General features: G+C 40.0%; 1 protein-coding gene across 4 annotated transcripts in view; it reads right to left on the reverse strand.

Annotated features, from left to right (window-relative positions):
* Positions 1–4,934: 4,934 nt before the first annotated feature.
* Positions 4,935–17,846, reverse strand: part of RDX (radixin) — a 152,537-nt gene continuing 139,625 nt past the window's right edge. For all 4 annotated transcript variants that reach the window (XM_074985020.1, XM_074985040.1, XM_074985011.1 and 1 more), the window contains 5 exons: positions 13,372–13,502; positions 12,504–12,664; positions 8,959–9,051; positions 8,311–8,553; positions 4,935–7,254 (listed from right to left, as the gene is read on the reverse strand). In XM_074985020.1, coding sequence (XP_074841121.1) covers positions 7,090–7,254; positions 8,311–8,553; positions 8,959–9,051; positions 12,504–12,664; positions 13,372–13,502 — 793 coding nt within the window. In that variant the 3' untranslated portion in view covers positions 4,935–7,089. The remainder of the gene's footprint in view (positions 7,255–8,310; positions 8,554–8,958; positions 9,052–12,503; positions 12,665–13,371; positions 13,503–17,846) is intronic.

Genomic DNA, 17,846 nt, shown 5'->3' on the forward strand with positions numbered 1-17,846 from the left:
GTCCACTCAGCTGTGGAGATGAGTTGCTGGGTGGCTTTCCAGAATGGCCTCGTTCATTTAGGTAAACTGCCAGGGCCTGCCACGTTCAACAAGTGGAGGTGCTTTGCCTCACTTGAAGAGTACAGTTTGAGTCATGAAAACCAGTAGGAAAAGGCTTGACCCAGGTGGAAATTTGACACCACCTGTGGGAGAGAGGCTAGATGGGGATGGATTTGAAACTTGTGCATATGGAAAACCATGTGCAGAGTTGCTGAGACCAAGGCTTGAAGTCTGGACAATATTAGTGCCACAAAGAAAGCTGCCTTCTGGGACAATTGTGACCAGGAGCACATGGCAAGTGGTTTGAATGGGAAGCTTGTGAGCCTGGACAGGACCAAGTTCAAGTCCCATAATGGGAAAGGGGCAGGTTCTTTAAGGGTCTGGACCTGCTATCTTAGAACTAACTGGAAGGGACTCAAAAGGTCATCACGCCCAGTCCCTTTCACTCATGTCATGACCAAGCAGCATCTAGATCAACCCTGACCAGTGTTTGTTTAACCTGTGCTCAAATATCTCCAATGATTAAGGTTCCGCAACCTTCAATAGGCAGTTTATTCCAGTGCTTAAATATCCTGACCCTTGAGAAGTTTTTCCTGATTTCCAAACTTAACCTTTGATGATAGGAAAAGAAGAAATGGGCTTGAATTGCTGCAGGGGAGGTTAAGGAGAATAACACCCTTTTAGGTACTGAAAAGCTGTTATGTCCTGTCTTTTCTTTTCCAAAATAAAGAAACCCAATTCATTCATTCTTCCGTGATAGGTCATGTTTTCTACATCTTTAATAATTTTTGTTGCTCTTCTCTGAACCTTCTCAAATTCTCATCTTTCTTAAAATGTGTGTCCAGAATTGGACAGAATATTCCAATGGAGGCCTAATCAGTGCAGAGCAGAGCAGAATTGCTTCTTGGGTCTTGCTTACAACACTCCTGTTATTACAGCCCAGAATTGTGTGTGCTTTTTTTATGCAACCATGTCACATTGACGACTTACATTTAGCTTGTGGTCCACTATGACCCCTAGATTCCTTTCAGCAGTACTCAGTCCTAGATAGTCATTCCCATTTTGTACTTGTGAAACTGATTATGCCTTCCTAAGTGGAGTACTTTGCACTAGTCCTTGTTGAATTTCATTCTATTCATCTCAGACCATTTTTTCCCCACTTTGTCCCACCCATTCTGAATCATAATCCATCTTGGTATCATCCACAAAACTTCATAAGCATACTCTTTGTGCCGTTAACTCAGTCGTTAATGACTATGTTGAACTTAACCAGTCCCATAACTGATCTCTGCAGAACCCCACTTATGCCCTTCCAGGGTGAATGTGAACCATAAACAACTGGTCTCTGAGAACAGTTATCCAGTCAGTTATACACTCACCTTATAGTAGCCCCATCTATGTTGTATTTCCCTAGCTTATTGACAAGGAGAACAGACGAAACTGTGTCATTTAGGGATATCACATCTAGCACTGCCTCCTTATCCACAAGGCTTGTTATCCTATCAAAGAAAGCTACCAGCTTGTTTTGATATGATTTCTTCTTTACAAATCCATGCTGACTGTTAAATAACACCTTATTAGTTTCCACGTGTGTGGCTGGATTCCTTAAGTATTTGCTCCAATGTCTTTCCTGGCACAGATGGTAAGCTGGCTGGTCCATAGTTTCCTGAGTTGTCCTTATGTTTTCATTTCTGAACACAGCATGTTCTTGTGGAGGCCCATCTACTGTGGGTAAGGGTGTGATGCACTGGCATCAAACATGTTATGTCTGCACCATTAGTGCCACCCAAAAACTAGTCTGTGATGCAAAGATTACCAAGACTGATGAACTCTGTCCTGGTCTTAAATGAGGCAGCCCAGGAGAATGCAGATGTAGAGTGGACAGCAGGCGGAGCACCAGAGAAGGTCCACAACCCTTGGCCAGGGAGTTTTGCACCCACAAGTGGATATTTTGCACACACCATGTGGAATGTGACTTGTTGCTGATACACAAGTTCCAGAGGCAGATGGACGCTGCAGTGAGCGACACAGACTTGGTACTCTCCTGCCTGTTGCTGTACACCCCTGCTGCTGTTTTGTTGGCGAGGAGACAAACTAACAGGCATGGGTTAGCAGCAGGGCATTAACATGCATGGGGGCCTCACACTTGTGTTAAGCTAAACCACTAAAATAATAAAGAGAGCAGTATTTTTCTTCTGCTGGCAACATTCCAAAGCTGTATTAAGTCAATATTCAGCTCAAAACTTTCCAAAACTTTTGAAACAATAAGGTTTTGTCTAGAGTTCAACACTTTGGGACTGGAGGTCATTTGTAACTCAGGGGTTCTACACTAGGAAAGCGGGAGCCACAGCTATGCTTGCCCTTGCGTAGTGTGGTGATGCAGGTAGTCTGCACAGTGGAATTAAAGGAGTTCTTCCGTGCACTGCTCATGATTAAATCCCCAGTATTTAAACATTGTGGTCTGTATTGTATTCATATGGTAGGCTTCTTCTGACAGAGACTCTTTTCTACATTTTTGTGCTGTTCAGTACACTCTTGGCAATAATTAACTCCATCAGATCCACCATCTTCCTGTTCGTGGCATGTCTCAATCCATCATCCCTCCCTGATCAAAGAAATTTGGCGGTAGCTAAACTCAGATTTTGATCCAAAAGATTAAAGATCATGGAAATGGTAAAAGCCCTCATTTTAAATACAATTAGCTAGTCTGCTGCATTCAAAACAATGCAAGAACTCCAGATGCTGACACAACAAGAGAGACTCAGCACTATACTTTTAAAAGATGCCTAGAAGCAAAGCGACATCTCAGCTACCAGATGGAGATGCTTGAAACACTAGTCAGAGGTGAAAATTCAATATAGGTCCAATATGTCAGAATGTGAAAGTGGGAGAGAGACTAACAGAGTAGAGGTGGTGGACTTTTGATCTGAGAGATGGAAGATTTCTCTCACAAACTAAATGTTTCTAAAAACTAGCTCAATATGTCCTCCCTAAATCCCAACAAGATCTGCTCAAACCAACGGATGTTACTGCCGGCTGAGAAAAGAGCATTCAACAAGATCAGTAGAAGTGGTACTCTGCTCTGTATATTGAGGATGAAGTGTAATGGGAAGCCTTTTTACTCAAACAAATACATCATTTTGTAGAAGACTAAAGTTGACATAGTAGAGGTAAGTTTTCAGCTTCCACTCAAAGAAAACCTTTGCTGGAATTACAGTCATAACAATATGACGACAATGTCATTTAAATTAATCTTTTAAAAACTAAATTTAGTGCCTGGGGAGTGCAGTTTAAACAAACCATTTTTTCCTTTCATGTTTTGCACTAAGCACCACATCTTGCATTACTAAGAAGAATATCTTCACCAGTTTTACCTCTGATGGACCTGTAAGTCCCCTGAAACGATCAGTACTACGGACTTGTCACCATGTTTCACAGAGTCACTGGCCAAATTCAGATAGAAGGCTGAGAAATAGGGCAGACTCTTCCCAAACTGGTGAAGAATCTAAGATTATACCAAGACAGTAACAAAAGTTGCATGTCTGTCTCCCTACACAGGTTAACAAAAAGCCAAAATGCAATCTTCTTTGGCATCCGAGCTCTTGGCTTACCACCAAACAATCAATTTTATGAGTAGTTACTGCAAACCTGCTCAGTCATATTGGGTCTAATACCAAAGAATCAGCTGCTTAGTCAACATATAATGCATCCCTTACCCAATAACCACACTGATGCCAATACTTTGGTAACTAAAAACTAAAGGTTTAATAAAAGAGGAAGAGCTTTACAAAATCGTGTCACACATAAAGCAATGTTCAGATAAGATGCTAGATTGCGAAAGCCTCTCCGGAATTATCCAGAGACTGGGAGTCATCCATTCTTGTTTAGAGCTTCCTTGTGAAAAATCCAATCTAGAGAAATGAAGCAGAAAATGTGGACAAAAATGGAGATGTCGCTGGTGCCTTTTTATATCCTTTTGGTACACAGGGAGTATGGCAATATTTTCAGCCTCCTTTTGTCTTCTCTGTGAAAGAAAAATAACTTCAAAGCATTTACCTCACAATGCAACCAAAATATTGGCTAAGGTTGGCATACATATGCAGGAGCACTCTGACAATCAGCCATTTGGAATACAACATTTCAACAGAAAGGATTCTAGTTGGCAGAAAGGACAAAAATCAATCTTCATGCACAGTGGAAAAGTAAAAGCACATGTGGTGTTTTATATGCCCTTTCACTTATTTTAACCACCCTGATATAACTACATGAATTGTACACTCTGTGTTTGAGCCAGTACGAGGCCAAAGAGAAATGCAAGACTGAACTATAGGTCAACTGAGAGGAAGTCCAATTCATGTGCAAATTCTTTAGCAGATTATTCTAGCCATGTACATGTGTCCTGCACTGGTGAAGAGTACGGGCAGAAAATGCAAGTTTACCTCCAAATAAGAAGCATCTTTAGGCATCTCCGTATTTAATATACCTAATCCAGGTAACATATGGCATTTTTATAAATAAATAACATTTGGATTATTTTTAATGTAAAACACAAGACAATCACCAATTAAACTTACCTTCACTGAGGCTAAGTAAAGTGCAGGCAGTGACTAAGAGTTCTTACATTACCAAATTATCTTCTTGTCTCAAGAGAGCCAATTTGCTCTGATGATTCATGCTCTCTTTTGAATCAGCAATCACCAGTTTTTCCTCCCAATTGTTGGCAGTAATTTCTGAAGCAGAGTACTGTTCTTTGGAGGTTCAATTTAAAACTATTTTTATTTTCCTTTGACCACATGTGAAATATTAAGAATGATGATCAAGAAGTTACTCGCTGCTCTGAAAAACCTACTTCAATGAGTAACAGATTTCCCGAAGTATATTAAACAACAATGAACTTCAGAGAAATTCTCTCTTTATTGTTAACCAATTAATGTTATCCAAAATAGTAGATGTAAATGCAACTTAATTGTACAACACGAAACATGATGCTAAAGGAAAAGCATGTTTAAATTTATTTCACCAAATACTCATTAAATGTATTGTAATATCTCTGCATCAATAAGTGTTCCCAGCTATTGGTAATAACCACTGCAGTTCATTGTGAAAATCCACATTTCAGACAGACAGTTGTTCCTGGTTATTTAGAAAAAATTCACACATCTTTATAAATGGATTAGAACCATTTTAATTCTAATCTATATACTGAAGATTTATAAACAGCAAATTTAACTGGTATTTCTCCAACACTGATGAACTGATATAGTAATGTTAGTGCACATATTTCAGGAAAAAACCATAAAGTGCCATTGAAAGTACAGTATTTCACCACCTATGGCAAATGGTTTTAACACTTTGGAAATTTCAATGCTCACGCTTCAATGCAGGAAGCCTGATATACTCCAACTCTTCTTTCAATGCACTGCAAGTAGAAACACTAAACTTCCACAACCCATTTTGAAGCATGTGCACAACATATACAAGCCAGTCTTTGAGGTTGGCCAGCTATTTTTAACCCCACAACTCAAAATATATTAATGCAACTTTATACCCTTTTCATGATATCATCCCACATAGCGTACCCTTAATTTAGCAAAATCAAAAAAGCTCAGTTGAACTGTTCATAAATAACTTGAACCCATTGTGCACGAAAAGATGTTTAATAAAATGGCATATTTTAATAAGTGTAAATGTATGAGTGCATAATACCAAATGGAAGATTGCTGAACCATCCTCAGAGAAAACAGGGCTTTACCCTCAGATACTCACCAAGATACTAGAAGGCAAAAAATAATTGCAGGCCAAATTGTAAAACAATTTCTTAAAAGACTCACTTTTTATGAACTATTTGACCCTCTAAAATTTTCTTGTTTAAATCCCCTTTTCAAAAGTTTGAGACAACTGAGCAACAATGATGAGATGTCAGATGTGATCACAATTATGTACTGGCATCATTCAGAAATAAAGATATAAGTGTCTTTTTTTTCCAATTATGGGAATTTTCATTCGGTACAGAGAAACCCATAGACACACCAAGTCAAACACATTCCACCCCACTCCCATAAGAGAGTATATCAATGACAAGTTACAAATTTAATGTACATGATAGGCTTTTACAAATTTAACCAAACAAAAAGGCAGCTAAGCAGTATTTAGCATTCTAAATCCTCTTGAAATAAAGCAAAATCTTGAGTGAAGACTCCTGTCTTTCTATAGTATGAGCATAAGGTGAAAGTCAGTTTACACACAGTGTTTGAAGGACCAGTCATCATGTATATAGTAGTGAGGTAGGATACTGTCCCCTCCCTGGGACTGATGTTTTCATATGCTCCCTTGCCAGAAAGGTCCAGATTTTTCTTATTGCAATTAACATAATCATAAAAAAGCAGGATACAAAACATTCTTGCGGTTTATTAGAGTGTTTCTACACATCTAAAATGGAAAGGCAACTCCTGCCCACAGGTAGTGTTCCATTTTAAAATTTATGCTGGAACCTACTACCTGCCATCCAGACCTTTGTGAACAGGTAGGCAAAGAAAACCATCAATGATGACAGGACATGAAACACCCAAACAAGCAAGCATGGTGGAAAAAAAAAATGTTAAAGTCAGTTATATCAAACTCCTAGGAAGATGTAGCTACATGGAAAAATGTAATTTCAAACTGCATCACACCAAAACAGTATCCATGAGTTTTACGTTTCAGTTCAATGTCCTTTTTGAGTTGATGTTTAGTAACGCACACACTTGATGGTCAGGGTATCATAAGCACCAGTCTTCAAGAAGAAGTGCATAACAATAAAAATGAAAACCAACATGTAATACAATGGAAACCTCCTGTCCCCATTCCTCTCTCCCTCCCGAAAAAATGATGGATGATAGTCTGCATTATTGTTGAATGCCTTCCCCTAAATTTGTTTTTTACCCCCTACAGTCAAACTGATGTAAGTGCTTTGGCAAAGTGGGGTGTCATCTTCAAATCTGCACAGGCCTGATTTTCTTCCTCTGTTGGTGGTTCAGCTTTGCGAAGAACATATATGCAAAATAAAGGCATTCACATTGCCTCAAACTCATCAATGCGTTGCTTTGTGTTGCCTTGTCGAATTTGTCGAAGAGTCTTGTACTTATCACGACCTGCTTTAACATTTTCAGCATGGAGGACATCATTTTGTGTTTTCTTGGTTTCATCTCTGGCTTGAGCCAGCTCAGAACTTAGGGTCTGTTGAAAAAAAAAAAATAAATAAATATTTGAGTTTCAGCACCTTCGCTATTCAGCACCCAGACTTAGGATTTCTTGACAACATATGATCTACAGTCTTGGACAGGGATTTGCTGAATGACAACTATAGGAATGCTTCCTGCTCTGCTCAACAAAGAAGTGAAAATAACTGACTATGGTTGACGATTTTAGATACATCATGCAGACTGAGGAGATGATAAACCTGGAGCAAAGATTCTTCACATTCTAGCATTCAGGAGGAAAGCTCTAGGGAGAGCAGGGGAACACCCAGCAAAGTAGGAGAAGTTAGGCCTTGACTTTACTCTAGTTTCTACTAAACTGAAAGGTTGCAGCTATTTACGTCTCTGATTAGTACCATGAAAAGCACAGCAGTAGGAGATGTACACAATTAATTAAATATTACTTGCTGATAAAATACTGATACTGAGAAAAAAAATGGGAGCTCACATTGGTTTTAATGTCTTCACAGAAAAATGGAACTCTTACATTATATTAAGAAATTGTTCAACGACAGAACAATCTCCTTTAAAAAAAACAAGGGCAGAAAAAATGAAATACTACCATCTAGAGTCTTGCTTGCATGGAGATAAAACTTGTCTGAAGAGATGTACGTTTTTCACTTGGCTTTTTGTTTTTATAGATTTTGTGAGTTGATGCTGAGAAATCCAAATACTCCTCACTGGACAAAACCCCAGTTGGTACTATATAACATTTTTTCATTCAGAAATTAACAGATTAAGTTGTATAGTGTACTCCAGGTGAATTTAAATTTTCAATATTTGATTCTAAATATCTGTGGTAATGCAGCATCTCATTTGAATGTACACTTTAACTACACACAGAACATGTTATTTTACTCCAAGTCTTATTAACTCAGTTTTATGTAGTTTACAAATCTAAGAAGTGATAAAATATGCCATCTACACATTAGTTTCACTTAAACATGCAATTTAAATTTGCAAGATTTTCAGCAATTAAGGAATGAAAAACTGAAGGCTTATTTATACCATTAATGCAACCACAAACCTTTATTACCTGGAGCTGTTTCTTAACACGTTCATTTTTCTGAGTCTCTGTTACCCGTTCTTCCTCACTTCTGTGATTCATAACACCATCAGAAGACAGTTCTGCACTAGCTTCAGCATTGTTCTCATCATGTTCATCATGCTCATTCTCTGTTGGAGGAACAACAGGTGGTGGAGGCGGTAGTGGAGGAGCAGACATTACAGTCTTCAGTTCTTCCTTGGTCTTTTCCAAATCCTCTTGGGCTGCAAAAGCCTAAAAACAATACTAATGCTTAGCATTTATATGGCTTCACCTTCAAAGTGAATTACAAATAATCCACAAATTAAACAGAAAATGGTTTAAATGTTCACATATATGGTAAAACGCTCCTTCTGTAAACTAGCAGAGCAATTTACAGTTCAAAATCTGTGAACATAAAAGCCTGAGTGGAAAGGAGTTTTGATGAGAATATTTTCCTCCATACTTTCCCTCAGTATTTTGAAGTTAAACAGATTTTTTTTGTGGTTTGAACAAGTTGGAGGACTAGTCTTTTGGGGTGGGATTTTCAAAGGAGCCTAAAGCAAACATGCACCTAACCTCACTACATTTCAATGGGAACAGCACTCCTAGCTCCCTCCTTTTAAAATCCCAACTTAATACCCAAGAAGAGTTTATTACTTTGTGCTGCCATTCTGAAGCTTCCTCTTCCTTCTTCTTCTTGGCCTCCTCCAGAAGTGCAATCTTGGCAGTGAATTCAGCAAGTTCTGCTGCCTTAAAAAGAACGAAGCAAGTTTTAATTTGCTATCCATTTTGGGATATGCAATAAAAGAGGACAAGCCTTTGTCACATTAGTTAATTCTTCTAGCTCAAAAGTGAGAGTTCAATCACTTATGCCTTTTAAAACAGTGCTTTTAAATGTAAGTGTGCTCACAGATATTCCAGCTGCTCCTTCACAAGAAGCAAAGCCTAGTGAACAGAACTTTAAGTCGCTTTCAAACGTTCCAGATTCTGAATTGTTTGGGGGTTAATACAGCCCTAGGTGTGAATTAGAACAGTCCCAGAAGCTCCTGACATTTACAGAAACCTTACCTGGGTTACCTATTCCCTGTGTTGACAGCCCATCTCAGTGCTATGGAAGCACTCCTTTTCACCTTCAGCCCTAGCTGATATAGACAGGTGTTGCAGGAGACCAGAGTAGGGCTGGAGGAATTCTCCCTCGACAACTACGGTGTCTTTATAGCACAGTGTGTAGAAGCCACAGCAAAGAATCAATCTACTCTATTTTCTTACTTCCTAAACAAAGTGATGGAAAAAATTTTTCATATTAAAGAAAGTCAGTCTCCGAGGGGGATGGAAATGGCAGGTCACCTTATAGTGAAAGAAACTGGTTTTCAAATGGATGAACCTGAAATATTAGGAGGGTTTGTTTCAGAGTGGCTACATAGGATGTATCAGTGGAAACCACACTACTAAGCTTCCTGTCCCTTCCCTGCAAATCTTATTTTCTGCTTTGGGTAGCAAAACTAAGGGAGATTGTCATATTCTGGCAACCTCTCAACAATGATCTCTATAGCAGCAGGGTATGTTGCTATATGCCACCTACCCAGGTACTTTTAGCTATTATTAAAAAAAAAAAATCACTTGTACATTGTGGGCGGGATTTTCAAAAGTGCTCAGCACTGGCCAACTTGGGTCCCATTGAAGTCTACAGAAATTGTATGCTTGATTTCAATGGAAGCAGAAATTAAGCAACATTGAATGCTCCTGAAAACCTCACCCTGAAATGTTAATGTATAATTTCTTTATATAATAAATGAGTCTAATATGGACCCATGTTTAGCAATCTAGCACAGCAAGCTATCCCACTGCGTAGGAAAGATAGAAAATATGGAAAAAGACCGCCTTGGCTTAACCAGGAGATCTTGCACAGTCTCAAAATAAAAAAGGAATTGTATAAAAAATGGAAACAAGGAAAAATTACAAAGGATGAATATAGGCAAACAAACACCACAAGAGTGCAGGAGAAAGATTAGAAAGGCTAAGGCACAAAATGAGCTTAAAACTAGCTACAGGCATAAAGGGAAACAAGAAGGCTTTTTATAACTATATTAGAAACAAGAGGAAGACCAGGGACAGGGTAGGGCCATTGCTCAGTGAGGAGGGAGAAACAGTAATAGGGAAATTGGAAATGGCAGAGATGCTAAATGACTTCTTTGTTTCGGTCTTCACTGAGAAGTCTGATGAAGGAATGCTCAACATAGTGAACGCTAGTGGGAAAGGGGTAGGGTTAAAAGTTGAAATAAAAAAAAACGAACAAGTTAAAAATCACTTAGGAAAATTAGATGTCTGCAAGTCACCAGGGCCTGATGAAATGCATCCTAGAATACTCAAGGAGCTGATAGAGGAGGTATCTGAGCCTTTAGCTATCATCTTTGGAAAAATCATGGGAGACAGGAGAGATTCCAAAAGACTGGAAAAGGGCAAATATAGTGCCCATCTATAAAAAGGGGAACAACAACAACCCAGGAAATTACAGGCCAGGCAGCTTAACTTCAGTGCCAGGAAAGATAATGCAGCAGGTAATTAAAGAAATCATCTGCAAACACTTGGAAGGTGGTAAGGTAACAGGAAACACCCAGCATGGGTTTGTAAAGAATAAATCTTGTCAAACTAATCTGATAGCTTTCTTTGATAGGATAACGAGCCTTGTGGATAGGGGAGAAGCGGTAGATGTGGTCTACCTAGACTTTAGTAAAGCATTTGATATGGTCTCTCATCAAAAAATTAGGCAAATACAATTTAGATGAGGTTGCTATAAGGTGGGTGCATAACTGGCTGGATAACCGTACCCAGAGAGTAGTTCTTAATGGTTCTCAATCCTGCTGGAAAAGTATAACAAGTGGGGTTCCGCAGGGGTCTGTGTTAGGACCAGTTATGTTCAACGTCTTCATCAATGATTTAGATATTGGCACAGAAAGTACACTTATTAAGTTTGCAGATGATACCAAGATGGGAGGGGTTGCAACAGTTTTGGAGGATAGGGTCATAATTCAAAATGATCTGGATAAATTGGAGAAATGGTCTGAGGTAAACAGGATGAAGTTTAATAAGGACAAATGCAAAGTGCTCCACTTAGGAAGGAACAATGAGTATCACACATACAGAATGGGGAGAGACTGTCTAGGAACGACTACAGTAGAAAGGGATCTAGGGATTATAGTGGACCACAAGCTAAATATGAGTCAACAGTGTGATGCTGTTGCAAAAAAAGCAAACATGATTCTGGGATGCATTAACAGGTGTGTTGTGAACAAAGACACGAGAAGTCATTCTTCTGCTCTACTCTGCGCTGGTTAGGCCTCAGCTGGAGTATTGTGTCCAGTTCTGGGCACCTCAGTTCAAAAAAAGATGTGGAGAAACTAGAGAGGGTACAAAAAAGAGCGACAAGAATGATTAAAGGTCTAGAGAATGTGACCTATGAAAAAAGGTTGAAATAATTGGGCTTGTTTAGTTTGGAAAAAAGAGAAGATTGAGGGTAGACATGATAGCAGTCTTCAGGTATCTAAAAGGAAGTCATAAGGAGGAAGGAGAAAACTTGTTCTTCTTGGCCTCTGAGGATAGAACAAGAGGCAATGGACTTAAACTGCAGCAAGGGAGGTTTAGGTTGGACATTAGGAAAAAGTTCCTAACTGTCAGGGCGGTCAAACAGTGCAATAAATTGCCAAGGGAGGTTGTGGAATCTCCATCGCTGGAGATATTTAAGAACAGGCTAGATAGATGTCTATCAGGGATGGTTTAGACAATACTTGGTCCCGCCATTGGGGCAGGGGGCTGGACTCAACGGCCTCTTAAGGTCCCTTCCAGTCCTAGTGTTCTATGATTCTATGCTACCAGACATTAAAAGACAGTAATGGCTCCTGGAAAACCTACAAAGGATGTCAGTGCATGCTGTAAACATCTCTTAATATAAATTTATATACTTTGTCATTTAAAAATTTATTATTATTAATGAACAATGCAAACTACTGCGATTGCTATGTGTGTAAAAAGTACCAATCTGTTTATTAAAGCTGGAATCTAATAGTCAAAGTAATTTACATGTACCTATGTTTCAATAAACCAGAGTATGTTTCTTTCAAACAAAAACAATCAAATGTCAAACTTCCTAAAGGCTGTATTTTCAGCTTGCTGGGAAAAAAAAAAGTTTGAGTTGAACTGCTTACTAGCTGCTCCTGATTCTTCATCTGATCAGCAGCCTGTTTGGCTAGAGCAGCTTTAGCCTCTTCTGCAGCTCGACGTTCTTTTTCCAAACGCTCTGCTTCCTCTTTTGCTCGTTTTCGTTCTTGATCCAGTTCTAGAGCTTTTCTCGTCTGTTCCTCCAGCTCTGTCCCAAAAGGAAGGTACACTGGTTAGCTGGTCTTAGAACTTGTAAATATATCAAACTATATATACTCTAGGAAGTCAACAAAATACCCAAAATAAGTTATTTTAAAAGTTGATGAAGAGTTTAGGGTGACTGAAGTTAGACACCTAAAGTCCAAATGTAAACACTAAACAAGCAGGCTGAGCAATCAAGACACATTTTTGAAAGGTATCTAAAGTTAGGTTCCTGTTTATTAAAAATCTTGGCCATTATCTTCAATTGTTCTTCATGCAAAACTTGATTTTCAGAGGCCACAACAGTTTACAAAACAATCTGCAGAAAATAAGAGTTATGCCTCCACAACACTGAAAAATTCTATCTTCCTATTAATTAAATAAGATTTAATTAGAATTAAATAAGATATAGGGCAAGCTGCACTTCAGACATTGCTTAGTTCCTCTCACAGACACCCCTTAGGGATAGTTTCACTACCTTTTAAACAGTAGCACAGACGTAACATAATTCAACTTTTGGAAGAACGTTGCAATGTTTGATACACAAATGTCAGTGAATGTTAAAATAAAAATTGTATATAAGTCCATTAATAAAAATGTCATACTAAGTTCTGCAATTTATTAATAAAGCAAATCCTAAATTGTGGGTCTAAATTATTCAACACTTCTGTATGGACTGAAATAAAAGAAATTACATGATGAAAGAGAGTTTACCTTTTTGGGCCTTCATTGTCTGTTCTTCAATTTGTCTTAAGCGCTCCATTAATTCTTCTTTTTCACGCTCTATTCTTTCCTTTTCCTTTTCTGCTATTTCCCTTTTCTTCTTCTCATTTTCTAATTGTGCCCTAAAAATAAATATTTTACACAGATATGCATGGATACAAAAGGGCTAAATTCTGCTTTCCCTTATGCCAGTTAAAATCCATTGAAGTCATCGAACTTACTCTCAGCTTATCAAGAAGCGTGAACAAGAGCAAAATTTAACATTAAATGTTTCAGATTCAGCTACCATACAGAGGGTAAAGAACTTATAACACTATTGCAGTCTGGAATGCAGAAACATTCTTACTATAATAGAGCTACAGAACCTGGGCCAAGGCTGACTAAGGCTGCCTCTACACTACAAGCTAAAATTGGATTTATTAATGCTGGGTTTTATTGATTCGATTTTGAGCATCCTCATCTTCCCACAAAATTGACTTACCGTTGCCGCACACAAGTCGCCAAAAATTGACTGTGGCAGCAGTGTATCGTGGGAACCTATCCCACAGTTCCCTGAGCCCTGTAGCATTCTGGCTATTTTCACTGATGCATCATGGGACAAAATGCCTTGCAAGTGGCTGTGGGTATCTGATGACATCTTCCCACATTTCATTTGCCACATTTCCCTGCTGTGTTAACCAAATGCCCCTTCAGGCAGAATCTGGCTTGCCTATATAAGAGATGTGCTTTTTATAATTGAGGGGAGGGGAAGGTTACTAAAGTGCTTAGGAAAGGTTAGAGAAAAGATTTTGGGTCTTCCAACCAACAGATTTTCCAAACAGGATGCAAAAGCACTGGATCTTTGGAGGCTTGGATCTGGATTTAGACCTCCTGGCAAAGATGATCCTCAGATCAATAATTTTGTCTCAAAGGCCCAAGAGCCAGCCTGGGCACCAAGAGGAGGGTTTCTCCTGGACTGGGCAAAAAGGTGCAGACCCTCCTGGGCCTGTGGGGGGATCTACTTCAAGACCCCCTCCCCAGAGAAGTACCGTAATGTCCAAGCCTATGCCAGATGGCCACCACCCTAGTAAAATGAGGCCACCCCCACTGCAGCATGGAGGAAGTCCAGGTGAAGGTAAAGGAGGCTCCAGCAGAGCTACATCCATGCCAAGTATGCTGCCTGACACTCCGGGGCAGGACCCACCACCTGCCCCTATTACCAGCGGTAAAGGAGGCCGTCAGAACAAGAATTTTCATCCTTGCAACCACTGCAAAACCTAGAAACGCATGTCTACACAAGCAAGTAGACAGAAGCATAACACTCAAAATGCAATGTATCATAAAATCAGTTATGACTTGGTTGGTCAATGCAAGCCTTACTTGGAAACTGTGGTAATTGTAGAGCTACTACTTTGCCTTCAATGGCCTTTGGATAAAGTCCAAACAAAAATTTGCTCTGACTATACCCAGCCCCAAAAATCATGTCCACCAAGCAAGACTTCCTCTGGGTGGCTAAAAGACTCCCAACTATAGCCAGCCCCAGGCCTTTGTATAAAGCCCACACAAGAATTTGCTCTGAGATGACAGCTACTCTTGTGAAAGTATTGTCTTTTGCTGCCTGAAAATCATGTCCGCTGAGGAGAGATTTCCCCTCAACTGCTAAAAAGACCCCTGACTAAAGCCAGCCCCCGCAAGTCATGACCACCAAGGGAGACTTCCGTGGGGCAGATAAAAGATCCCCCTGAATAGCAGCCAGCTCCCTAATATCTGAGCCACCGAGGGAGACTTCTGCTAGCCAGCTACAGGACCCTCACCATACTCAGGCTGCTTGGCACCTTGTGCAGCACATCACTTTTATTGGCTCAGGGTAAAGCCATGTGATGCAGGCAAGGAAAAGTTCCAGGATGCATGGTGGCTCCTGGAGAGGGAAGGAAGGGGGCAGGACAAAATGTAAAATGGCTGAAAAGAAGTTTCTCATCCTATCATACATGCACGACCCCCCCAAACAGCCTAGATGCCACTTGGTGCGTGGGGGCAGCAATTGGCACCTGGCAGTGCAGGAAAGAAACAGCAGCTAGCAGAGGTAGACACAGAACCAATAGCAAAGAAAGAAAAAGAAAAAGATTTTTCAGCCTCTCATGACCCTAGAGCCATAGGCTTCCAGATGCAAACTGAAATGGTCTTCCTGTTGCCTAACTCCTCCACACCTGAGAGCAGTGGAGATGGAAGAGGCCAGAGCAAAAAACTGTGGGGCACATATGGGACATCTCTGGAGACTGATGAATTTGATTTAAAAGACACAGCGCTTCCTCACTACCCTTCATTTGGAATTTTAAATTCAAAGTGAACACTACACCCATCAGGTTATGACTATATTATTACATCAATATGTCGATTTTAGTGCACCATAGATCAAACTAATTAAAATTTACAGTAAAGACAAACTTGGTGAAATTGGGGTAAATGATGTAAAAAATTGATCTCTCATAGTGTAGACATAGCCTAAGTTATGTCCAAATGTTTAGGCCAAGGTTAAGGTTCTCTCTATCAAGTATCCTTTTGGAGACAAGTTTCAAAAAAATCAAGCAAAAAAGAACTAAGATTCAGCCACAGGAATAGTTTAATGAGAGAAACTGAGTTTTCTACGAAGATGTTTGCATATAAAAAGAGAGGGTTACTCACCCTGTTCAGTAGCTATGGTTTGTTAATATGTGCATCCCTGTTGGTGTGCTTTGCGTTAAGTGTGGTTGTGTCTATCACCTCAGATTGGAGATTTTAGTCAGCTGTGTTCATTCAGTCTACGAACATTTCCCCCACAGTCTCATGCATTTAACTGATGCTATACAGAGCTGTTTAGGCAAACCACTCCCAATTTCTTTTCTACCATGGAAATTGCTGAAAAAGAGCTCCAAAACAGATGGGAAGAGGGTGGGTAATGGAACACCCCTGACTGGTGGAGGGCTGGGTGGTGAAAGAAACATGTCAAAAAACCAGTTACAGCACAGCTTAAGTAGCCTTCTCTTCTTTGAGTAGTGTCCCTGTGGAACACGCCATTGTAAGAGACTATCAAGTAGTATCCTCTACGATGGGGTGAGGCTTCGAAGTAGAGTGTAGGACTGAAGACAAGACAGTAGAGCCAAAATATAGCATCAGAAAATGAGGTGTGAGTGATTGCATAGTGTTCAGCAAATACGAATGGACACCCAAGTTGCAGCTCCAGATATTTCTGCAATCAGAAGGTTCCTGGGGCATCTTGTGGAGTGAGTTAATACTCCAGAGGGACAAAGAGAAGCACGAGATTGATAGCACTGGTAATGCAGCCAGATATCCATCTAGAAAGCCTTGTCCTAGAAATCCTTAGTTCTGTCCACAATGGAGAGAAATAATCTGAGTGATTTCCTAAAGGGCTTATTCCTGATTAAGTAAGGCTAATGCTCCCTGACACTGAGTGTATGTACTGTTGCATCCCCTCAGCTGTGCCCCAAACCCCCTGAATCCCCCCCCGCCCCAATAACACAACTGCTGACATTTCCATCAGAGCTTGGGAACATATCACTATGGACAAGTGCATGCTGGAGATTTTCAACAAAATATTCCATCCAATTGACCTCCCTCCCTCCATCCACCACCTTGCTGTCCCTGTTCACAGACCCTCACAAGCACCTTTTATGACAGGAAGTCCACTCTCTTTTGAAAGGGGGTACTCTAGAACCAGGTCTCATGCAACATGGGGCGGGGGGGGGGGGAAGATTTCATTCCAGGTAGTTTCTTTGTTCAAAAATAAGGCATTTAGAGAGTTGTTCTAGATCTAAGATTAATAAGTAGATTCAGAAGTTCAAAATGGTAACTCTTGCAACAATAGTTGTACTGGTTCTGAGCCCTCAACCGTCAAGATTTCGCTATCATGCAATCCCACAGAAAGTTCCTATGCTTCACTCTGAGTCAAGGGCATTTTCAACACATGGTGCTCCCATTTGAGAACACTCTGGGCGCAAATTAGAGACCACAAGTTCTACAAAAGTGGTGCCACCTAGAGGGAAAAATTCCTTTCTTCTTTCATAGGCACTGGAGTCTCACCTGACCAGATAGGTTGTTGTGGCATTCTGACATTGGTTGCTGGGTTAGCGAGCACGTCCCAGTGCATTTCCATAAAATGTGGAATTAACGTCTGGGCATCTGTCCCTTTGTATAGCCCACGTCACCTGACTGGGGAGGTGATCACACCTCCTATTGCGTGAATCTCTGTACTAAAACATTTCTCATTCAGGTATGAAGCCAATATCTGTATTTTTACATACAAACATGGAGTAGATATATAAGTAACAAACAGATTCAGTGAATCACCAACTTTCATTAGACACTTCACTTGGCACAAGATTTAGTGCAAACCTAGCACAGCAATCACAGAAATGGCTTCATAATTATTTTTAAAATCCAGTAATGCCACAAGTTGCCAATGTGCAGAAGACACACAATCTTGCAGCACA

The sequence above is a fragment of the Carettochelys insculpta genome, chromosome 1 (assembly GCF_033958435.1).
Source record: "Carettochelys insculpta isolate YL-2023 chromosome 1, ASM3395843v1, whole genome shotgun sequence".
NCBI classification, from domain to species: Eukaryota; Metazoa; Chordata; order Testudines; family Carettochelyidae; genus Carettochelys; species Carettochelys insculpta.